Raw genomic sequence first — 17,559 nt, 5'->3', positions numbered from 1 at the left:
TGTAAACGAGAAGATTTTAAGAATTTATTTAGACTTAGGTATGTTTGTTACTTTTTCACGTGAAAATCACGTAACGAACTTTGAGGATACTTTATGGTGATTTTTTACCAGAATAACACATAAGCTACTGTTGAACTGTCTTTTTGATGAAACTGTTTCCCAAACATAAATATCAAATCTTGACCATTCAAAAGCGATTCTGGGGAAGTCTTGTTGAATGTAATAAAAGAAATATTAAGGTTTATAGTTTATACAATATACGTAATATTGTATAAACTATAAACCTCTGAGTTTTAAAGAAATAGTTGCTAATTCTCGAGGACATGTCCGCGGCACAAAATAATAATACAGTAACAGCAAGCTTATCTAAGGAAATTACCTTTCAAATTGAGCGTGTCATTGGGCAGGTTGGAGCCCTCCCACGCGGGTGTCAACTTAACCGGTTCATTGCGCAGGAAGGGCGCCTTTTCGCCCTCGCTGGCGTCCCAACCTGGAACAATTGCAATTGCTTATTATACATGTGGAAGGAATTTATTATAGACCTAGTGACGAAAGGGAATAAAGTTGACGAATTTGCGATATCAAACCATTATAGACGATCTGCTAGTACTTTCTGAAAACGATGAATTCAATTCATCTAATAAAAGATTTATATAGAAAACAATGAGCAATTTTATTTTATTTATAATAATTTATAATAACATAACCTGGTTTAAAATCTTTAAGAGACGAACATTTTATAAAAATAAAATACACACAAACAAAACACCTTTCAAAAACAATTACATATCTTTAAAGATATGATGAGAATTGCACCCGTTTTTCCTTAAATCCAACCCTGAATATTTGATCAAAATTTTAAAATGTATGAAGCGAATAAATTTTCTTCCGAAAACATACATTAATCTATACTATTATTATAAAGCTGAAGAGTTTGTTTGTTTGTTTGTTTGAACGCGCCAATCTCGGGAACTACTGGTCGGATTTGAAAAATTCTTTCGCTGTTATATAGCCCATTTATCGAGGAAGGTTATAGGCTATGTGTCATCACGCTATGCTACGACCAACAGGGGTGGAGCCACGAGGGTGAAACCGCGCGCAGCAGCTAGTTACATTATACTTTACAAGTAGTAGATAACGTGGTACATATTATTTTATTTAGTATTCATTTACAAAACATACATTTCCTTTACGATGTTGCAAAAAGTGTACACTTTTTTTCCAATTAACGAAAAATAGTTCCAATTATAATTAAATATGTAATCGTATACGAAATTCGATAAAAAAATTGTGCCTACAACACATTAGGCAAACACAGCAAATAATTTATTTCTGTACTAATGACTAAATGTTATTTCACATTACAATTTAACTTTTGTGACAAATTTCTTAGCCTAAAGACTAGGTTAAAGACCGTGTTTAAACAGACATTATCAACAAACTTGAAATCCCAAAACTTTGAATAGTTCTTGAAAATCAGTGAATTATTATCACATACTGCGAAATCCCACCAAAACCTTAAGAAGAAGATTGTGGTATATGATTTCTTTATAATAGGCATAATTAAAATTGATTTTTTTTTTAGGATAAAGTTGGTTCTACAGTCTACTCTGGGCTCATCAGTAAGCGTGATAATTCCTTACTTTCACCAAAATATTCATCTACGAGTATACTGCACTTACGAAACAAACATTCAGCTAAAAACCAAAGAAAGCGAATATTTCCGAACGGTTATTTCACGCACTAAGGTTTCAATACTCGAGCAATCAAAGTAACAATGGGCGTTATCGCGGTCTCGTTCGTAAAGCTTTTACATTTATCGCCAATAAATTACTACAGTCGGGCATAAAAGTAGTTTAGGGTCGAGATGCGGTATTATTTATATTGGAGGTTGAGGCTGCGGGTTCAAATGATATGAATAAATTTACTAACGTATTATTTCAATCTATTTCTCATTAGCCTTAAAACAAATAAAGAAATTAGTTCAATTCGTCCACAAATCCTCACTTGGCCAGCGTGGTGGATTATGGCCTGTACCCTCATAGGAGGCCCGTGTCCCAGCAGTGGGAACGTATGGACTGATGATGATGATAGTTCAATTATAAATCTTGCATACACATTTCTAAGGCTCTATTTTCTTTAAAACAATTTCGAGAATCGAGACTCAATTGTAATTTTTCATTTTTAAATATTCTTAGCATAAGAAATTAAAACGAGAATAGAGGTATGTTGCTACGTCTATCACTACGTGTTTATTTTACAAAGTAACAACAAACATTTAATACATCTCACGAAGGTATTGTCTTTTCGTTGATAAGAGGATAGCTGACACATATTATTGACGAAGAAAACGAGCAAAAGCAATCTCTTATGTCTAATAACAATTTATCATACCTAACATTTAGGACCTAATACTAAGAGACACAAAAAACAAAACATAAAACTAAGCAAATGCTAAAGGGACCCGCATAATAATACTACCAATGTATTCATTCAAGCAGACACCATTAAAGAATCAGTGGAATATAAATGATACGCATGTGTCATCCCATTCGACCAAAGATCAATGAACGATAAAGAATTCAAAGTTCAATATGGTAACATTACTTATAAGAATCTATACCAATATTATAAAGCTGAAGAGTTTGTTTGTTTGAACGCGCTAAACTCAGTAACCACGGGTCCGATTTGTAAAATTCCTTCACTGTTAGATAGCCCATTTATCAAGGAAGGCCTTAGGGTTTTCAATTATAATCACGCTAATACCAAAAAAAGGAGCAATTCAAGTAAAAACGTGAAGCACAGCTAGTTGAAAATATACCTATACCAAAGTAATGCAATACAGGCTCTTTCAATCTTCCGCCGAGAAAGGCTGAGAGTGTCTTAATTGAATGAAGCCATTTTATTAGTGATTTTTATTTCTATAGGAAACATTCATTACCAGTTCTATTTCTGACGGAATAACTTGGTTCTCGTTTCGTGTAACAATACAAAGTTTAATTAAGATACGTAGTAAAAATTTAGCATTTTTGTGCAAATAGCGATGATATTATCTACGAAATATTCCTGAAAATAGAGAATTTATTGACGGAAATAGAAATAAATTTTTGTATCTAGGTCGCCAGCACTAACCTGATGAAATCACATTTAAAATTCTTTAACTGATTGACGCTTAGCATTTCCATTCCTATTTCCTAATGTACCCCAAGTGCTATAAGCTCAACCAGATGAATAATTAAGTAGTTGATACAATATATCAATCTGGATAGTATAGGTTTCTAATTAATTACCTATTAAACTAGGGTTTACAAAACTTTCGTTCAAGAACAATTTTCGATACCTGCCCTTATTTTTATTTCATGCCTTATTTACAGATTTTTTTGCGTTGAAACTTCTTTAAATCTTACCATTCTTTGGTAAGGTTTCACTTCTGACACGTGTGCTCGACACGCACGCTCTTTTTTTAGTTTAACATATATTATTTGATTGTCGTGTGATCACTGCACCCAATCGCACTATAAACAATGCGCCTGGAACGCCATGACAACACGTTTAATTTAGCACCACATTCGCAGTAACTCTGAACAATATTGGGATTATTCAAAGTGGACATTTAGTGCAGATTGAAATAACCTGATTGGACGTACATATTTTACATATCTAACGAAAGATGTAGCGTCTGATTTTATGTTTGCTTTTTTGTTACATTGTAACTAAATAAAACTCGGCTGATTTTAAAAATTCTTTTACCATTAGGTAGCTCCATCTTTACCAAAGACTCTCCATTAATTTATTAACGTCTAATGTTAATGAATACGATTGTATTAGTACTTTATGTGTTTACATAATTCTATAATAAACAAAAGAACAATAATCGAAATCAGTGTCACACTTAGTTCTTTGCGAAGTGAGAGACGATTTATCATCTGAAACTCTAACAAAGAGAAGTTGTAATAAACGGAAGACATCATTATCTTGATAATTATCGTTGCCGTTTATCTGGGTTCTGTACACAGCAGCTACTTCGTAATTGACTTAAAACCTTTGTTTTAGATAAGCTTGTTATAAAACAACATAAAGTTTACATTACTATTATATTATCACATCATTTATTTAAACTATTTATCTATTCAATAAGTCATTAAGAAATAATAAAGTAGAAAATCAAACAATTTTTCCGTATCACGACAGAATGTTGTTACCCATATTGTTTACACATTTCAAGATTCGACATTTATTTATTATCTTTATCCAAAACAACAGAACTACTAGAAATGTATACAATCGAAATTCCCAACTAGCCTCGAATTCACATCACAGCCACTAAATCAATTCCATCTCAAGTAATTTGCAGGGCCCGACTAAGCGCATAAACATCGTGACCCATTAAGGAACTAGCCCTCTCGCTGCCGTTTCTATAGAGACAAGAACAATAGACGCGCATAATGGTTCAAGCTCTTTTCACTCTTAAAGGAGCGCCTTTTCCACTGCATGATCCTCACTGACTCTTCAACTTAAAACGTCATTTGTAGCACACGGGCTGTACTTTAGCAACATTGTGAGAACGATATAAAATGCACATAGGTGTGAGGCGTAAGATGTGTAATTTTTTTTAAATGTATTCGCACGAGTTTTAAACGAGGTTGTTATTCTTTGCATTACGAGTAGAATATAAAAGCTATATCACAGCTAAAATAAAATAATATTCGCTAAAGGATATTAAACTGGATATTATTGATAAACGGACATCATTGAGAAGTTATAACATCTTTCTAAAATAGTTAACTGCAACATTTATGTAATTAATATTCGACCTAATGTGACCCACCCGCGTCCCGACAAGCCCGTGACTGTCTGTGCATAGCGCACGAACTGTTTATATAATATGAGTTACCGTGTGAACTTTCTTAGCGTTACACTTGAAATTCGATAACTCATAAATTGGCTTGTCGACGCTACAAGTTGTTTTGTGAATGAATAGGGTAAAATTCCTTACGCCTTATACAAGAATCACCAAATTCCTTTGTATTTGACGACACATCCCAACTCTTTGCTAAGATTATGGACGGCGTGTCCACAATCTCGAACTTTGCCTACCATATGGTAAAAGTCGTTAAAAGTTTAGCAATAACTTACTTATACTGCTATACTATATACGTATACTACAATAGCAATAAAATTATGCTATATTTACGCATTATATTGAATTCAAATTCAAGAATCTCAAGTTCTCTGACAGAAGATCATACCGACCTAAATATTTGTAGTTTGAACGTGGCTCAAAGCATACTTGTATCTACTATACTAAGCCTGGTACACGACATTGCTGAGAAATTCTCTAGACAAGCAAGATCATCGATTATTGTAATAGGAATATGAATTAATTTTAAATATAAAATATTTCATACTAGCGGTCGGCCCCGCTTCGCCCGTGGTACATATTTCGCAATAAAAGGTAGCCTATGTTCTTTCTCAGGGTCTAAAGTTTGTCTGTGCCAAATTTCATCAAAATCGGTTGAGAGGTTTAAGCGGGAAAGCGTAACAGACAGAGTTACTTTCGCATTCATAGAATTTGTATAATTTAATTCTTGCATTGCATTGAGTTTTTGCAGTATCTCAAGAATATAAATTCCATAATTCTCAAAACAACATTAAATTACCAAAATGAAATCCAATAAAATAGATTATGTATTATTAATAATGCATATCGTTACGTTTTTATCTAAAACCAATGCAAGGTTGGGTGTAATTCGATAACTCAATATTCAATGATATTAAAATGCACTGCTCTATATTTAACCCACAACTATGCAATAATCTATACTAATAATTGTTCGTTTGTTTGAACGCGCTTATCTCAGAAACTACTGGTCCGATTTGAAAAATTGCTATGTTAGATAGCCCATTTATCGAAGAATGTTAGGGCCATATGGCCTATAGCCTATAGCATATAGATATATGATCACGCTAAGACCAACAGGAGCGGAGCACTGCGGGTAAAACAGCGAGGACACAGTTTTTTTTTTTTTTTTTTTTGTGTGGTGTCTCTCAATGTTAGCCAGAAGGGCTTCTACATTTTAACGCGGACGCGGGGGTGAACTGAAGGTTCACCCTGGTAGCGACATGCACAAGAGCCCCCCTTGACGGGGATCTCGAACCTCGGCTTGGGCTGTCGCTTGAGTGGAGGAGGCCTGAAGGGCCCTAATCGGACAGGACACAGCTAGTTATTAGTTAATATAGCTATGCAATAATTCGTTATATTTACTTAATCTAATTATAATATGCAGTAAAATACCATAATCAATCTAATTTGGAAGTTGATAGATTATCTCATACACGTGCATGATAAGAGAATTGTTTACAATATTACGTAATAATGATAATGTAATAGGAAATAGTATATAGAAATTAGGTGAAATTATTTAATTATTTATCCAATTAATTACGAATGGTCTGAATCTTTATATTAAATCTGAGATAAAACGCTATCAGCAATTGGTAGCGAATAATTTGATTCGGCAATTAATCAACACGTTTGATGATAATATGTGATATTCGATAAGCCTTCTATAACTTAATCGCATTGTATGAATCCCAAAACTTTCATAAAACGTAGCCTTACAGTGGGCACAAATTAGACAATGATATTTTTGCGATAAAAATCAAAACGCAGAACTGTATAATCATTAATTTATTATTATTTCAAAACCTTGTAACATTTACACTTATAATATCTTGAAGATACATAGCGTACATTACATAACCACGTTATCGAAGCAACTATCTCAAAATTCTCCATCCCAGTAATTAGTAAAACGACACATTGTTTAGACTTTAGAGTAAGCTAAGCGATTTCTGATGCCAACAATGTAAACTTTAAACAAAGGCACATACAGACACTGCAGTTTACTGATGAATCATCTTTACTGTATACCATTATGCTTACATTAAATGTTCATACAATGTCTCTTTTAAAAGAATCTAACTGAGCGTTTCCTTATCGCATGGTTTTAAAGTCATTCGTTTTCAATTACTGTATTTGATGTAAAGGGTAAAGGGCCCCTTAAAACACATTGGCAAAACTGTATATCCACAGATTGACAGTTAATTTATTTACCGCGAATACCGACACAAGATTATATTCATGTGGCTAATAATGATGCCTTGATAGATTGAATTGCGTTACTTTCAGTTATTACAAATTATTATTATGTGCAATTCATCGTATATTCGTACTTATGATCTTCTAAAATCTATATATGTACCTATACATAAATGAAACCCGTTTCGCGTTGTCACGGCATCACGTGTGAACGGGTGGACCGATTTCGATAATTCTTTTTTTATTATATTCCTTGAAGTAGAACTGCTAAGAAAGCTTAAAAGAAGCTTACTGGTAAGAAGAAGATGGTTCTTATGTAGAGAAAACGTAAATATGTGCCACGGGCGAAGCCTGGGCGGACCGCTAGTTATATATAAAATCGTTTATAACATTCGTACGATCCCTGCTTCTAGCACTTTTCAAAACAGTCAAAACGAAACACATCCAAAAAATCCTAAGCTTTTTAATTAAACGCTGCAGGAGCACTTAATGTCCATACCGAATTTCCTTCAAGTGGAACTGCAATTAATGTGTTAGCAGGAAAGCCATGTACTTTCAGTACAGTACTCGAATATTATGCTCTATGTCCTATAATATATAACTTCGTTTCCACTACAATTGATTTAGTTCCCATTGATTTTGTATGTCAAGGATGTACTTGGGATGCGAATTGTCCTGCAAATGCTGGTTATTAGCAGGATTAATATAAAATCTCTAACTCGTTAAATATAAAATTTATTCGTTACTGCCTCGCGGTAATAGAAAACATTGGTTAAAATTTTACCTATTCTTGATAAACCTTCATTTTAAATAACACTAGCGGTCCGCCCCGGCTTCGCCAGTGGTACATTTTTACGTTTTCTCTACATAAGAACCATCCTCGTACTTCAAGAAATGTAATAAAAAAAGAATTAACGAAATCAGTTCAGTTGTTCTCGAGTTATGCGCTTACCAACACATTTTGCGATTCATTTTTATATTATAGATTACGAAGAATACTATCAATAGAGGGTAACGCAATATTGCATCTCTATATTGTACTCTTATGCACTATCCCTTCAGTACATAGTATTTAGTTGAAATTGGCCATCATGGTCCAATTCCGTCATGCAGTTAACTGGCCATCACGGCCCAATTCCGTCATGCAGTCGAAAAATTACGATATCTTCTTTGTTAGCTTCGTGATAATAACAGATATCCAACACATTGCTAATTATGCCCGTATTACAAACACACATTTATATGGCTTGCAATGACGTCAGTTTATCTGATATGACGTGATAACTTCCTCCGCATTGATTAGGTAGATATCTTCATTTTATGATGCATCCAAATCTGAACTTTGGTCTCATCTATACATATAATAAATCTGTAGAAGGGTCAATTCTGTACATTGAAAATATTGAAAAAATGAATACCAGGGGGTGTTACTGGATCGATACCAAACCCAAATATGTGATTAAAAAAAATTTTGTCTGTCTGTCTGTCTGTCTGTCTTTATGTGAAGGCATCACGTGAAAACTAGCGGTTCGATTTCGGTGAAACTTGGTATAATTAAACCTTATTATCCTGGGCGTAAAATAGGATACTTTTTAATTTTTATCCTGGAAAAATACGTAGAAAAAAATTAATCTTAATTTTTCAGTTTTATCCATAGACGTTGTTCCGTAGAATCGCGAACACACGTTGCGTATTATTATAGGCCTAGCCGTATTTGGGAATTGGGTGCAATAGATATTTATAAGATGTTATTGTCAGAGGTACTCAAAATGGAGAAATAAACCATCCACGCGAAAACCGACATCTGCGCGGACGGAGTCGCGGGCGGAAGCTAGTATTCCAATAAAAATATTAACGTTTTCACATTTTTTGTTAAGGTGGATGTTCCGACCGTCCCTCCATACATTTTTGATTACCTCTAAACACTTAACACAGACACTATTTCTTTAAAACTAATCATTTTATCACTTCTCTATAATGAAATGTGTGCGCGTTCGACCTTTTTAATCAATAATTTACAATATTTACTTAGAAAAACAACAGTAAAATACCGGAAAAATTTGACACTTCTACAGTAGTGTGCGTGACTTTTGCCAAGCGAAACACGACATAAAGCACGACATCTAGCGCATAGACTATATACTTATTACAGATCTAGCGCGTCAATGTCTAAACGAAAGGCGATGTTTAGACATAAGACGCGCTAGATGTCGTGCATTCGCGTTCGTTATCTTATACATAATGAGCATAATTCTAATAAATCAAAGTTCTGTGTAAAAATTGAGTAATTTCATTTCCAATCGTTCAAAGAAAATAACAATAAAATAAAATAAAACTAATGACCTTAGAAACTATGTTTTTTTTTGTAAACAATTTATTACTCATTATTGTTCGTCCGTCGTAGGTCTGTAAACTGTATTGTACACTGAAGGTAAATGGTACTGTAGGTACTTTAGTTCGGCGTCGTTGTCGGCTTGATATAAATTACATTCTTGATTTCATTGACACGCGCTATGATTTGCGCGCGGAATTTCTTGTGTTGTGAATTTATTTTTGTATGCTATGCATTTTAATTGATTCAAATTGCAATGTTTCTCTAGTATGCATTTGAGACTATATTGTAAATTGTAATAATTGATCGTGGGTATAGTAATTAATTATTCTAATAACGCAATTAGTAATATATGTATTTTCGGTGGGATTCAAAACAAAAAATTGGCCCGTGATTTTTATGAAATTTCACCACATTGCAAATCACATCAATCATAGTTCATACACATGTATGACGAAAGTGATTAGTATTGTGGCTAACATTGACTCATCAGTTCATCACTGAAACCAGTGATAAATCAGTACCTATATCATATTATTGTGTTTGAATATTTTTAAACAATGATATAAGTATACAATTATTATAAATCGGTAAACTATAAAAGTAATCACAAACTTGCAAACATTGGTAAAATGTCCAGTAGTTTATGAGCCTATTCATTACAATCAAACAAACAAACAAAGTTTTCCTCTTTATAATATTAGTGTAGACAAACACTATGAATACGATCACGAATGCAAATTCGGGGATTTTCTAATTATTGCTAAATAATAATTGAATTCGTTTTGAAATACTCTATAATTTTTAGTTTATAAATATTAAATAGACATTTATAATGTGGTGCTCATTTTTTTTGTACTGCTAACGCTATTGTAGGTACCTATTTTCGTTGTTTTATTTCAAGTGAACACGGCCATACAATTTTGTCACGAGCCGCCTATGATTGTAGGTACTTTTGTTAGGCTCCTTCGTCGTCCGCGTCGCGTCGGCTCGAAAGTTCTTGATTTCATTGTCACGCGCTATGATTTGCGCGCGGATTTTCTTGTGTTGTGAATTTATTTTTGTATTATTATTATTTTTTATTTTTTTTTTATTTTATTGATCAAATAAAATATTTCACTAGTATGCATTTGAGACTATATTGTATTATGTATAATTTATCGTAGGTATAGTTATTCTTATAACGCAGTTATATTTTCGGTGGGACAATTTGACCCGTGATTTTTCTGAAATATCACCACGTTGCAAATCACATCAATCATACACATAACACACGTATGACGAAAGTATAGTGGCTAACATTGACTCATCAGTTCATCACTGAAACCAGTGATAAATCAGTATATCATATTTTATTGTGTTTGAATATTTTTTAAACAACGATATATACAATATTATTATAAATCGGTAAACTACCAAAGTACTTCCGAATTTTCAGACAGACAAACAAGTAGTTTGAACACGCAGTTTTCTTATACTAGTAGCAAAAATCAAAACCATAATATTATGTTTACCTACTATATGTATTTTACTAAAAGTCGAGTGCGTCGAAATCGTAAATAATAATATAATGTTTTTCACCTTCCTGGTTATTTTCCCATAGTAAATAGTGTTTTAGGTTTGTTGTTGTAGGTAGGAATAATAATAATTATTCTTACTTGTTGGTTATGAAATGTATATTGAAATAATTTACTTTTACAAATCATTAGTGATATTAGTTTTGAGTGAAAATGCTTGGATCAGCATAATATTATATGGTACTTCAAATACATGTTTTGATAAAAAAACAATAGTGTAATAAAATAAAACTGCGTTTTATTGTAATCAATGTTGACAGTTTTAAATTCCAAAATTATTGATCAATAAAATAGTTTACACCAACAAATATAACTTTTATTTTTATAACCATCGTTCATAATATAAACCGTAGCAGGTGGTGTTTTGAAGTTCTGTCTACTCATACAGAAAAATGGATAACTTGTTTTTTTTGTAAACAATTTATTACTCATTATTGTTGTTTGGCTGTGTGTTTGGCAACTCGAAGCGTGGTCGTCCGTCGCGGTCGTAGGTACTTTTGTTCGGCGTCGCGTCGGCTTGATATAAAACATTCTTGATTTCATTGACACGCGCTATGATTTGCGCGCGGAATTTCTTGTGTTGTGAATTTATTTTTGTATGCTATGCATTTTAATTGAATCAAATTGCAATATTTCTATGCATTTGAGACTATATTGTAATAATTGATCGTGGGTAGGTATAGTAATTAATTATTCTAATAACGCAATTATATTTTCGGTGGGATTCAAAACAAAAAATTGGCCCGTGATTTTTATGAAATTTCACCACATTGCAAATTATATATTATACAATTACAATTACAATTATTATAAATCGGTAAACTATCAAAGTAATCACAAACTTGCAAAATATGCTTTTCCGAATTTTCAGGCAGACACACAATTTTATTAGTTTGTTTTAGCAAAGTAGGTACCTATACCTATACGCTTACGTCGCGCGTCGCGTCGCGTCGTCGAAAACGGTGCGCCCAGAAACAAACATACCTACCTAATTCAGTTACAATCCTTTTTTTGTTCCGTAATATATTGTATTCTAATACTATTTTTTTTATTCGTCGGCCAGTTCTACTAGGTATAAAAAGATAAAATTGAAATATAATTATTGTAGCGGCAGCCATATGTTACTATGTTTTCGTAAATATGTTTTTCACCTTCCTGGTTATTTTCACATAACCTTATATATATATAAATGAATCGCAAAATGTGTTGGTAAGCGCATAACTCGAGAACGGCTGAACCGATTTCGATAATTCTTTTTTTATTATATTCCTTGAAGTACGAGGATGGTTCTTATGTAAAGAAAACGTAAACATGTACCACGGGCGAAGCCGGGGCGGACCGCTAGTCTAATATAAAAATGAATCGCAAAATGTGTTGGTAAGCGCATAACTCGAGAACGGCTGAACCGATTTCGATAATTCTTTTTTTATTATATTCCTTGAAGTACGAGGATGGTTCTTACTTCTTATGGAGAGAAAACGTAAACATGTACCACGGGCGAAGCCGGGGCGGACCGCTAGTAAATAATAAAATAATAAATAGTGTATTAGATTTGTTATTGTATCTTGTATACCTACGAATAATTATTCTTACGTCTTGTTGGGAAATGTTCAAATACCTACCTATTGAAATAATTTACTGTTACAAATCATTAGTGTTATTAGGTAGTTTTGAGTGAATAGGCATGGATCAGAAATTCAGAATATAATATGCTACTAACTACTCAAATACATACACGCCAAACTTGTTTTACATTCACGCCATCTAGAGTTCAATCTTTATCATTTTTGTATACGTCTGTGTGTGTAAACGACCCTGTATGCAATGACAGATGTTAAAACGCATGGTTTTACCGAATTGGGTGGATTTTAAGGCAATGATATGACATATTTAAATAAAATATAATATTCAGTAATCGCCATGACTATTCCTACGACCTTAATCTTTTCCAATTACGCAAAAACTCAAATAAACTAGAAATGTAGAATTCAGCGCCATCTAGCGGGACATTGGCTGGGAACAGATCGTAGCAATCACCTTAAGTAAAAAAACTACAGATAGAATACGTTTTTATTGGTTTGTATAAAAAACTCAAAAAGAAATACGTGTTGAAAATTGTTATTTAATGAAATTTGACAAAACAAGTTAAAATAATGTTTAAATGAAACTCTGTATTAGACTGTACCGCATATAAAAAGCATTTAATTGATGCACAATAAATTAGTAGCCGTATCGTAAATCGTAAACGTACATACATATTATGTACATATCGGTTCTTTGCATTTAAATATTGAATGGGAACGTAGGCGTGTAAATAAGTACGGCTCCAGTTATGCATATGATTATATATTTTACTAGGTTTCCGCCCGCGGCTTCGCCCGCGCAGTCAAAGAAAAACCCGCATAGTTCCCGTTCCCGTGGGATTTCCGGGATTGCGTCATTTTCCTGGGATAAAAAGTAGCCTATGTCCTTTCTCGGGTATCAAAATATCTCCATACCAAATTTCATGAAAATTGGTTCAGTAGTTTAGGCGTGATTGAGTAACAGACAGACAGACAGAGTTACTTTCTCATTTATAATATTGATGATTGAGTAACAGACAGACAGACAGAGTTACTTTCGCATTTATAATATTAGTATGAATTATATTAAAACAAATAAACAACAGCAATATTTACTAAAGAAAATACTTCAGAGACAACTAAATCTAAACAAGCTAAGTTGCTACTTATACGTATTTGCAAAGAAAAAATTTATAATGACGATAGTTAGGAGAAATAGTATGTAACATTGGGAGATTATATTATGCTCGCATGCAAAACAACAGCTGTGAAAATTGTACTGGCAACAAATAGTTTTATGAAGTTATGAATATGAACACATATTGCAACTTAGTACTTTCGAGAAAACTAAGGATTAAACTAATCCATGCGGCATACGGACACTTGCACACACTCTCAACTTTCTCGTTTAGTCAACCATAATATAGTCAAGTTTAGATTATGTCCAGAATGCCTTTCAACTACGAATTATTATTACAGAAAACCCGAGAGGACACTTAGCAAGAAGTAGGTACCTACACAATTTACCTCCACTGTCTAATTAATTATTATCTACCAAAAAAGCAGTCAAACTCTAACTTCAGACAATGACCAAAGAGACCTCCTAAAGTCTTTTAACCGCAACGCATTTTAAAACTTTCCTCAAATACAAAACTCACTTTTTCATTATTTAACTTCCCTGCCTGTGCCATTAAATGGACTGTGTTTGTTTCGACCAAATATTTACTTAGTGTTGATAGAGTATTTTTTGATAGATCGATTAGGGAAAATAGTTCCATGAGGCAAAAAAAATAATTATACAATAAATTGGAAATAAGTCTTATATTGCCTTGCAAATTTTAAAAAATGCACCTTTATTAGTATAATGGAGTATTTTTATAAAGCTGTTAAAATCCAGCTTGGTTAATAGTTTTAAACGTTAGCCAATTCATCTCCCCCGGATTGTGGCAGCGAGGTATTGTGCCCTCATTCCGGTTGCGGATTCATTTTATTCCTCATTATAAATTTTATAACTTATTTTATATCAGAATAAACTGAATGTATCATAGCAGTATTGTTGACGCGAAAGTTTATACGAATCTACGTTATTTTTGCAAATGCTATAAGGCTTCCATCGTTAAGACTTAGGAGGTCAGAAGAAGGGTAAGTGCAGTGGATAGTACAATAGGGGCATGAGCAATGATTAAATTTAAACCCTTGTCGATAGAAGAAAACCTACACATTACATACTAAAAGATTGGGCATACCTATACTATCTTTGAACAAAGGTACTTATAGTCCATGTTTAATAAAAATCAGAAAGACCTCGAGAAAAAATGCAATGAATAAATTAAGGTGCATTTATACGAAGTTATTTTACTAAAGACTCAGTCCTTGCAGTAGTTTTTCATCAACACTCCCTTCTTTAATCTACACTCTACAGGATTTATTTACTTACGTACTTTTAGTACGTTTTAGCACGTACTTGCTTTTACTTTTTGATGCAACTGCCTTCGAAACGAATTCTATTTTTGCATAGTATGACTCATTACTTTGGTAACTTTCGAGACAATAAACGAGGCTTGTTAAAGAATGTTGTTTCGCCTACACGTGTCAATGTTCTCTATTGTTATTTTCTTTACGGCTAATGACTCTAAAGCTTTGCTAATACATAAAATAAATGTATATATTCTTCTATTCTAGTTACTGAAACTTGCATTTGTAGTACAGTTAACAACAAAAACGTAAAAGGAGAATAATTAGTCTAAAATAAACGTTTAAATCTTGATTAAAATTAGATTTCAAATAGATATGATTGCAGATTAAAAAAAAATCTCACGTATAGGCTACCTCTACTAGCCTAATTACTCGCAACTAGGATAAGCGCTTGCGAGTAATTAACATAGTATTAAATATATTCCATAAAAAAGTTAATATCGCACTTATTGCATCGTGTACTCGCTTAAAACCAATTTTAGAATATTAAAACTCCTTCCACGCTCCGCCGTGAAATACTGCAGCATTAAAATGAGTATTTTGGCAAACATATTAAGCCTTTGTGTTTCCCCGTTTATTTAACGTGCAATGTAGGGCAGGTTTATAATAGGGGCAATTTGCACAAAAAAAAAACTAATTTGTTTGCCTTTAGTCGTGACATTATTAAAAGGTTTGCATGACATTCTCTTATGCATAATTTATAAGCATTCGTGAGGAATTGCGTTTAAATATTGATGTTTAAGGTAATAGGTATACTTTTACTGATGCCCTAATAACTACCGAGATTACTGATTAGTAGAGCATTTATTAGACAGACATGAAAACCTTGTATTTCTGAAAATTGTCTTTCTTTTTCTAAATCTATTACGTGTTATCGATGACGGGAAGGTTTTACCCGGGAAATCCCACACTAACGAGAACTATCCGCGTTTTTTATTACGCGGGCGAAGCCGCGGGCGGAAAGCTGGTAAGAAATAAAACCACATTGGACATTGGCTTTCATCGAAAATCGGTACACCGTAAAACTATTTGGGCGAAACCGTTCATGCATAGCGAGATAACGTCAACCAGACGACCAAACTCAAACAGATAACTGGAATATTAATCATTTCAATTTAATGTTCCTCAATCGCACTTTGTTTTTGTTTAACTCAATTATCTGACATTTGTTTATACTATGTTTGTATTTTGTGTTATCTTACATTGTTTTCGGGTCTTTAATATAAAGAATCGTATCAACTTTGTCTATGTAACTAGCTGTGCCCCGCTGTTTTACCCGCATTGCTTCGCTCCTGTTGGTCTTAGCGTAATGATATAATATGGCCCATAAGCCTTTCTCGATAAATGGGCTATCTAACACCGAAAGAATTGTTCATATCAGACCATTCCTGAGATTAGCGCGTTAAAACAAACAAACAAACTATTCAGCTTTATAATATTAGTATATAGGTATTCAACTGGATATCTTACGATATTGTCGTCCAATACCACATATGTACAATATATGTACCTATTGCATAAGAATTCTAAACACATTAATTAATATCATCAGGTATAATCTTTCTCTATCTGAAACAAGTTCCTTTATCTCCAACAATCAAAAACATCTGCGATAGATTTAGATACTCGATACGAATGCATCTAAATATAGCATTAAGAATATTACCTAACTCTCACGGTCAAAACTTAGCCTTCTAAAGGTGTGTTCATACAATTACGCAGTCCATTCGTATGATGTAATCCGCGGTATGTCATCGGCTAATATCGTAGTTTTTAATCTCCTTATCTTTTAAAATATTTGATCAAAGCTGAGTGTGGCTGAGACCCGGAATTAGAATGCGTAGGTAGTTTATGCGTTTTTGTATAAAATAAACAATAACAATAGTTTTTATAAAATAATGAAGATACCTTTAACTCAAATTTAGTCAGAGCATTTAAATATAATTATTAATTAGGTATTTCCGATTCCGATAGCAATCTTTAATAATAGAAATCAATACCAAGTCAAAAACATCCTTATTACTCGTACACAAGTCACAATATATAAAAGCTTCAACCCCAAAACAAAAATACATCTTCTTGGAAAAACGATCAAATATTTCCACATTACAGAAAATTTCTTGCTAAAAAATAAATATTTCCCTATACCAGGAAAAAATCAAATCAATCACTCACGTTTATTCTGCGGCATGATTGTGCTCCTATCTGTCCGTAGCAGGCTCTCGGCCTCCGCCCCTCCCTGGTGGGACATTTCCATACCTCACTGGAGCGCCGGTATCATAAAACCGATGCTGACATGTGTGTTGCGTCTGTAACAAATATCAATTATTAATAATTGGATAATCGTGGCTATGCCTATAAACCTACATAAAAATGTTGGGATTTATTTATTCGTAGCTAATACATAATTTAGATGGCAGAAAAACGTAAGAAGAATAAGCTACAAATAAATACAAATAAATAAATCAAAAACTGAACGCAAGTTAAGTCCATTATTTTGAACACTTTATA

At 33.2% G+C, this 17,559-nt stretch overlaps 1 protein-coding gene across 1 annotated transcript in view; it reads right to left on the bottom strand.

The window, feature by feature from the left end:
- Positions 1-17,559, bottom strand: part of LOC123702604 (equilibrative nucleoside transporter 1) — a 48,193-nt gene that overhangs the window by 19,035 nt on the left and 11,599 nt on the right. The window contains exons 2-3 of the mRNA XM_045650363.1: positions 17,224-17,357; positions 380-490 (exon numbers count right to left, since the gene is read on the bottom strand). Of these exons, the coding sequence (XP_045506319.1) occupies positions 380-490; positions 17,224-17,305 (193 nt within the window). The 5' untranslated portion in view covers positions 17,306-17,357. The remainder of the gene's footprint in view (positions 1-379; positions 491-17,223; positions 17,358-17,559) is intronic.

Source organism: Colias croceus, chromosome 24 (assembly GCF_905220415.1).
Source record: "Colias croceus chromosome 24, ilColCroc2.1".
Classification (NCBI taxonomy): Eukaryota; Metazoa; Arthropoda; class Insecta; order Lepidoptera; family Pieridae; genus Colias; species Colias croceus.
The sequence above is the reverse complement of the archived record's forward strand: the minus strand, read 5'-3'. Positions and strand labels throughout refer to the sequence as shown.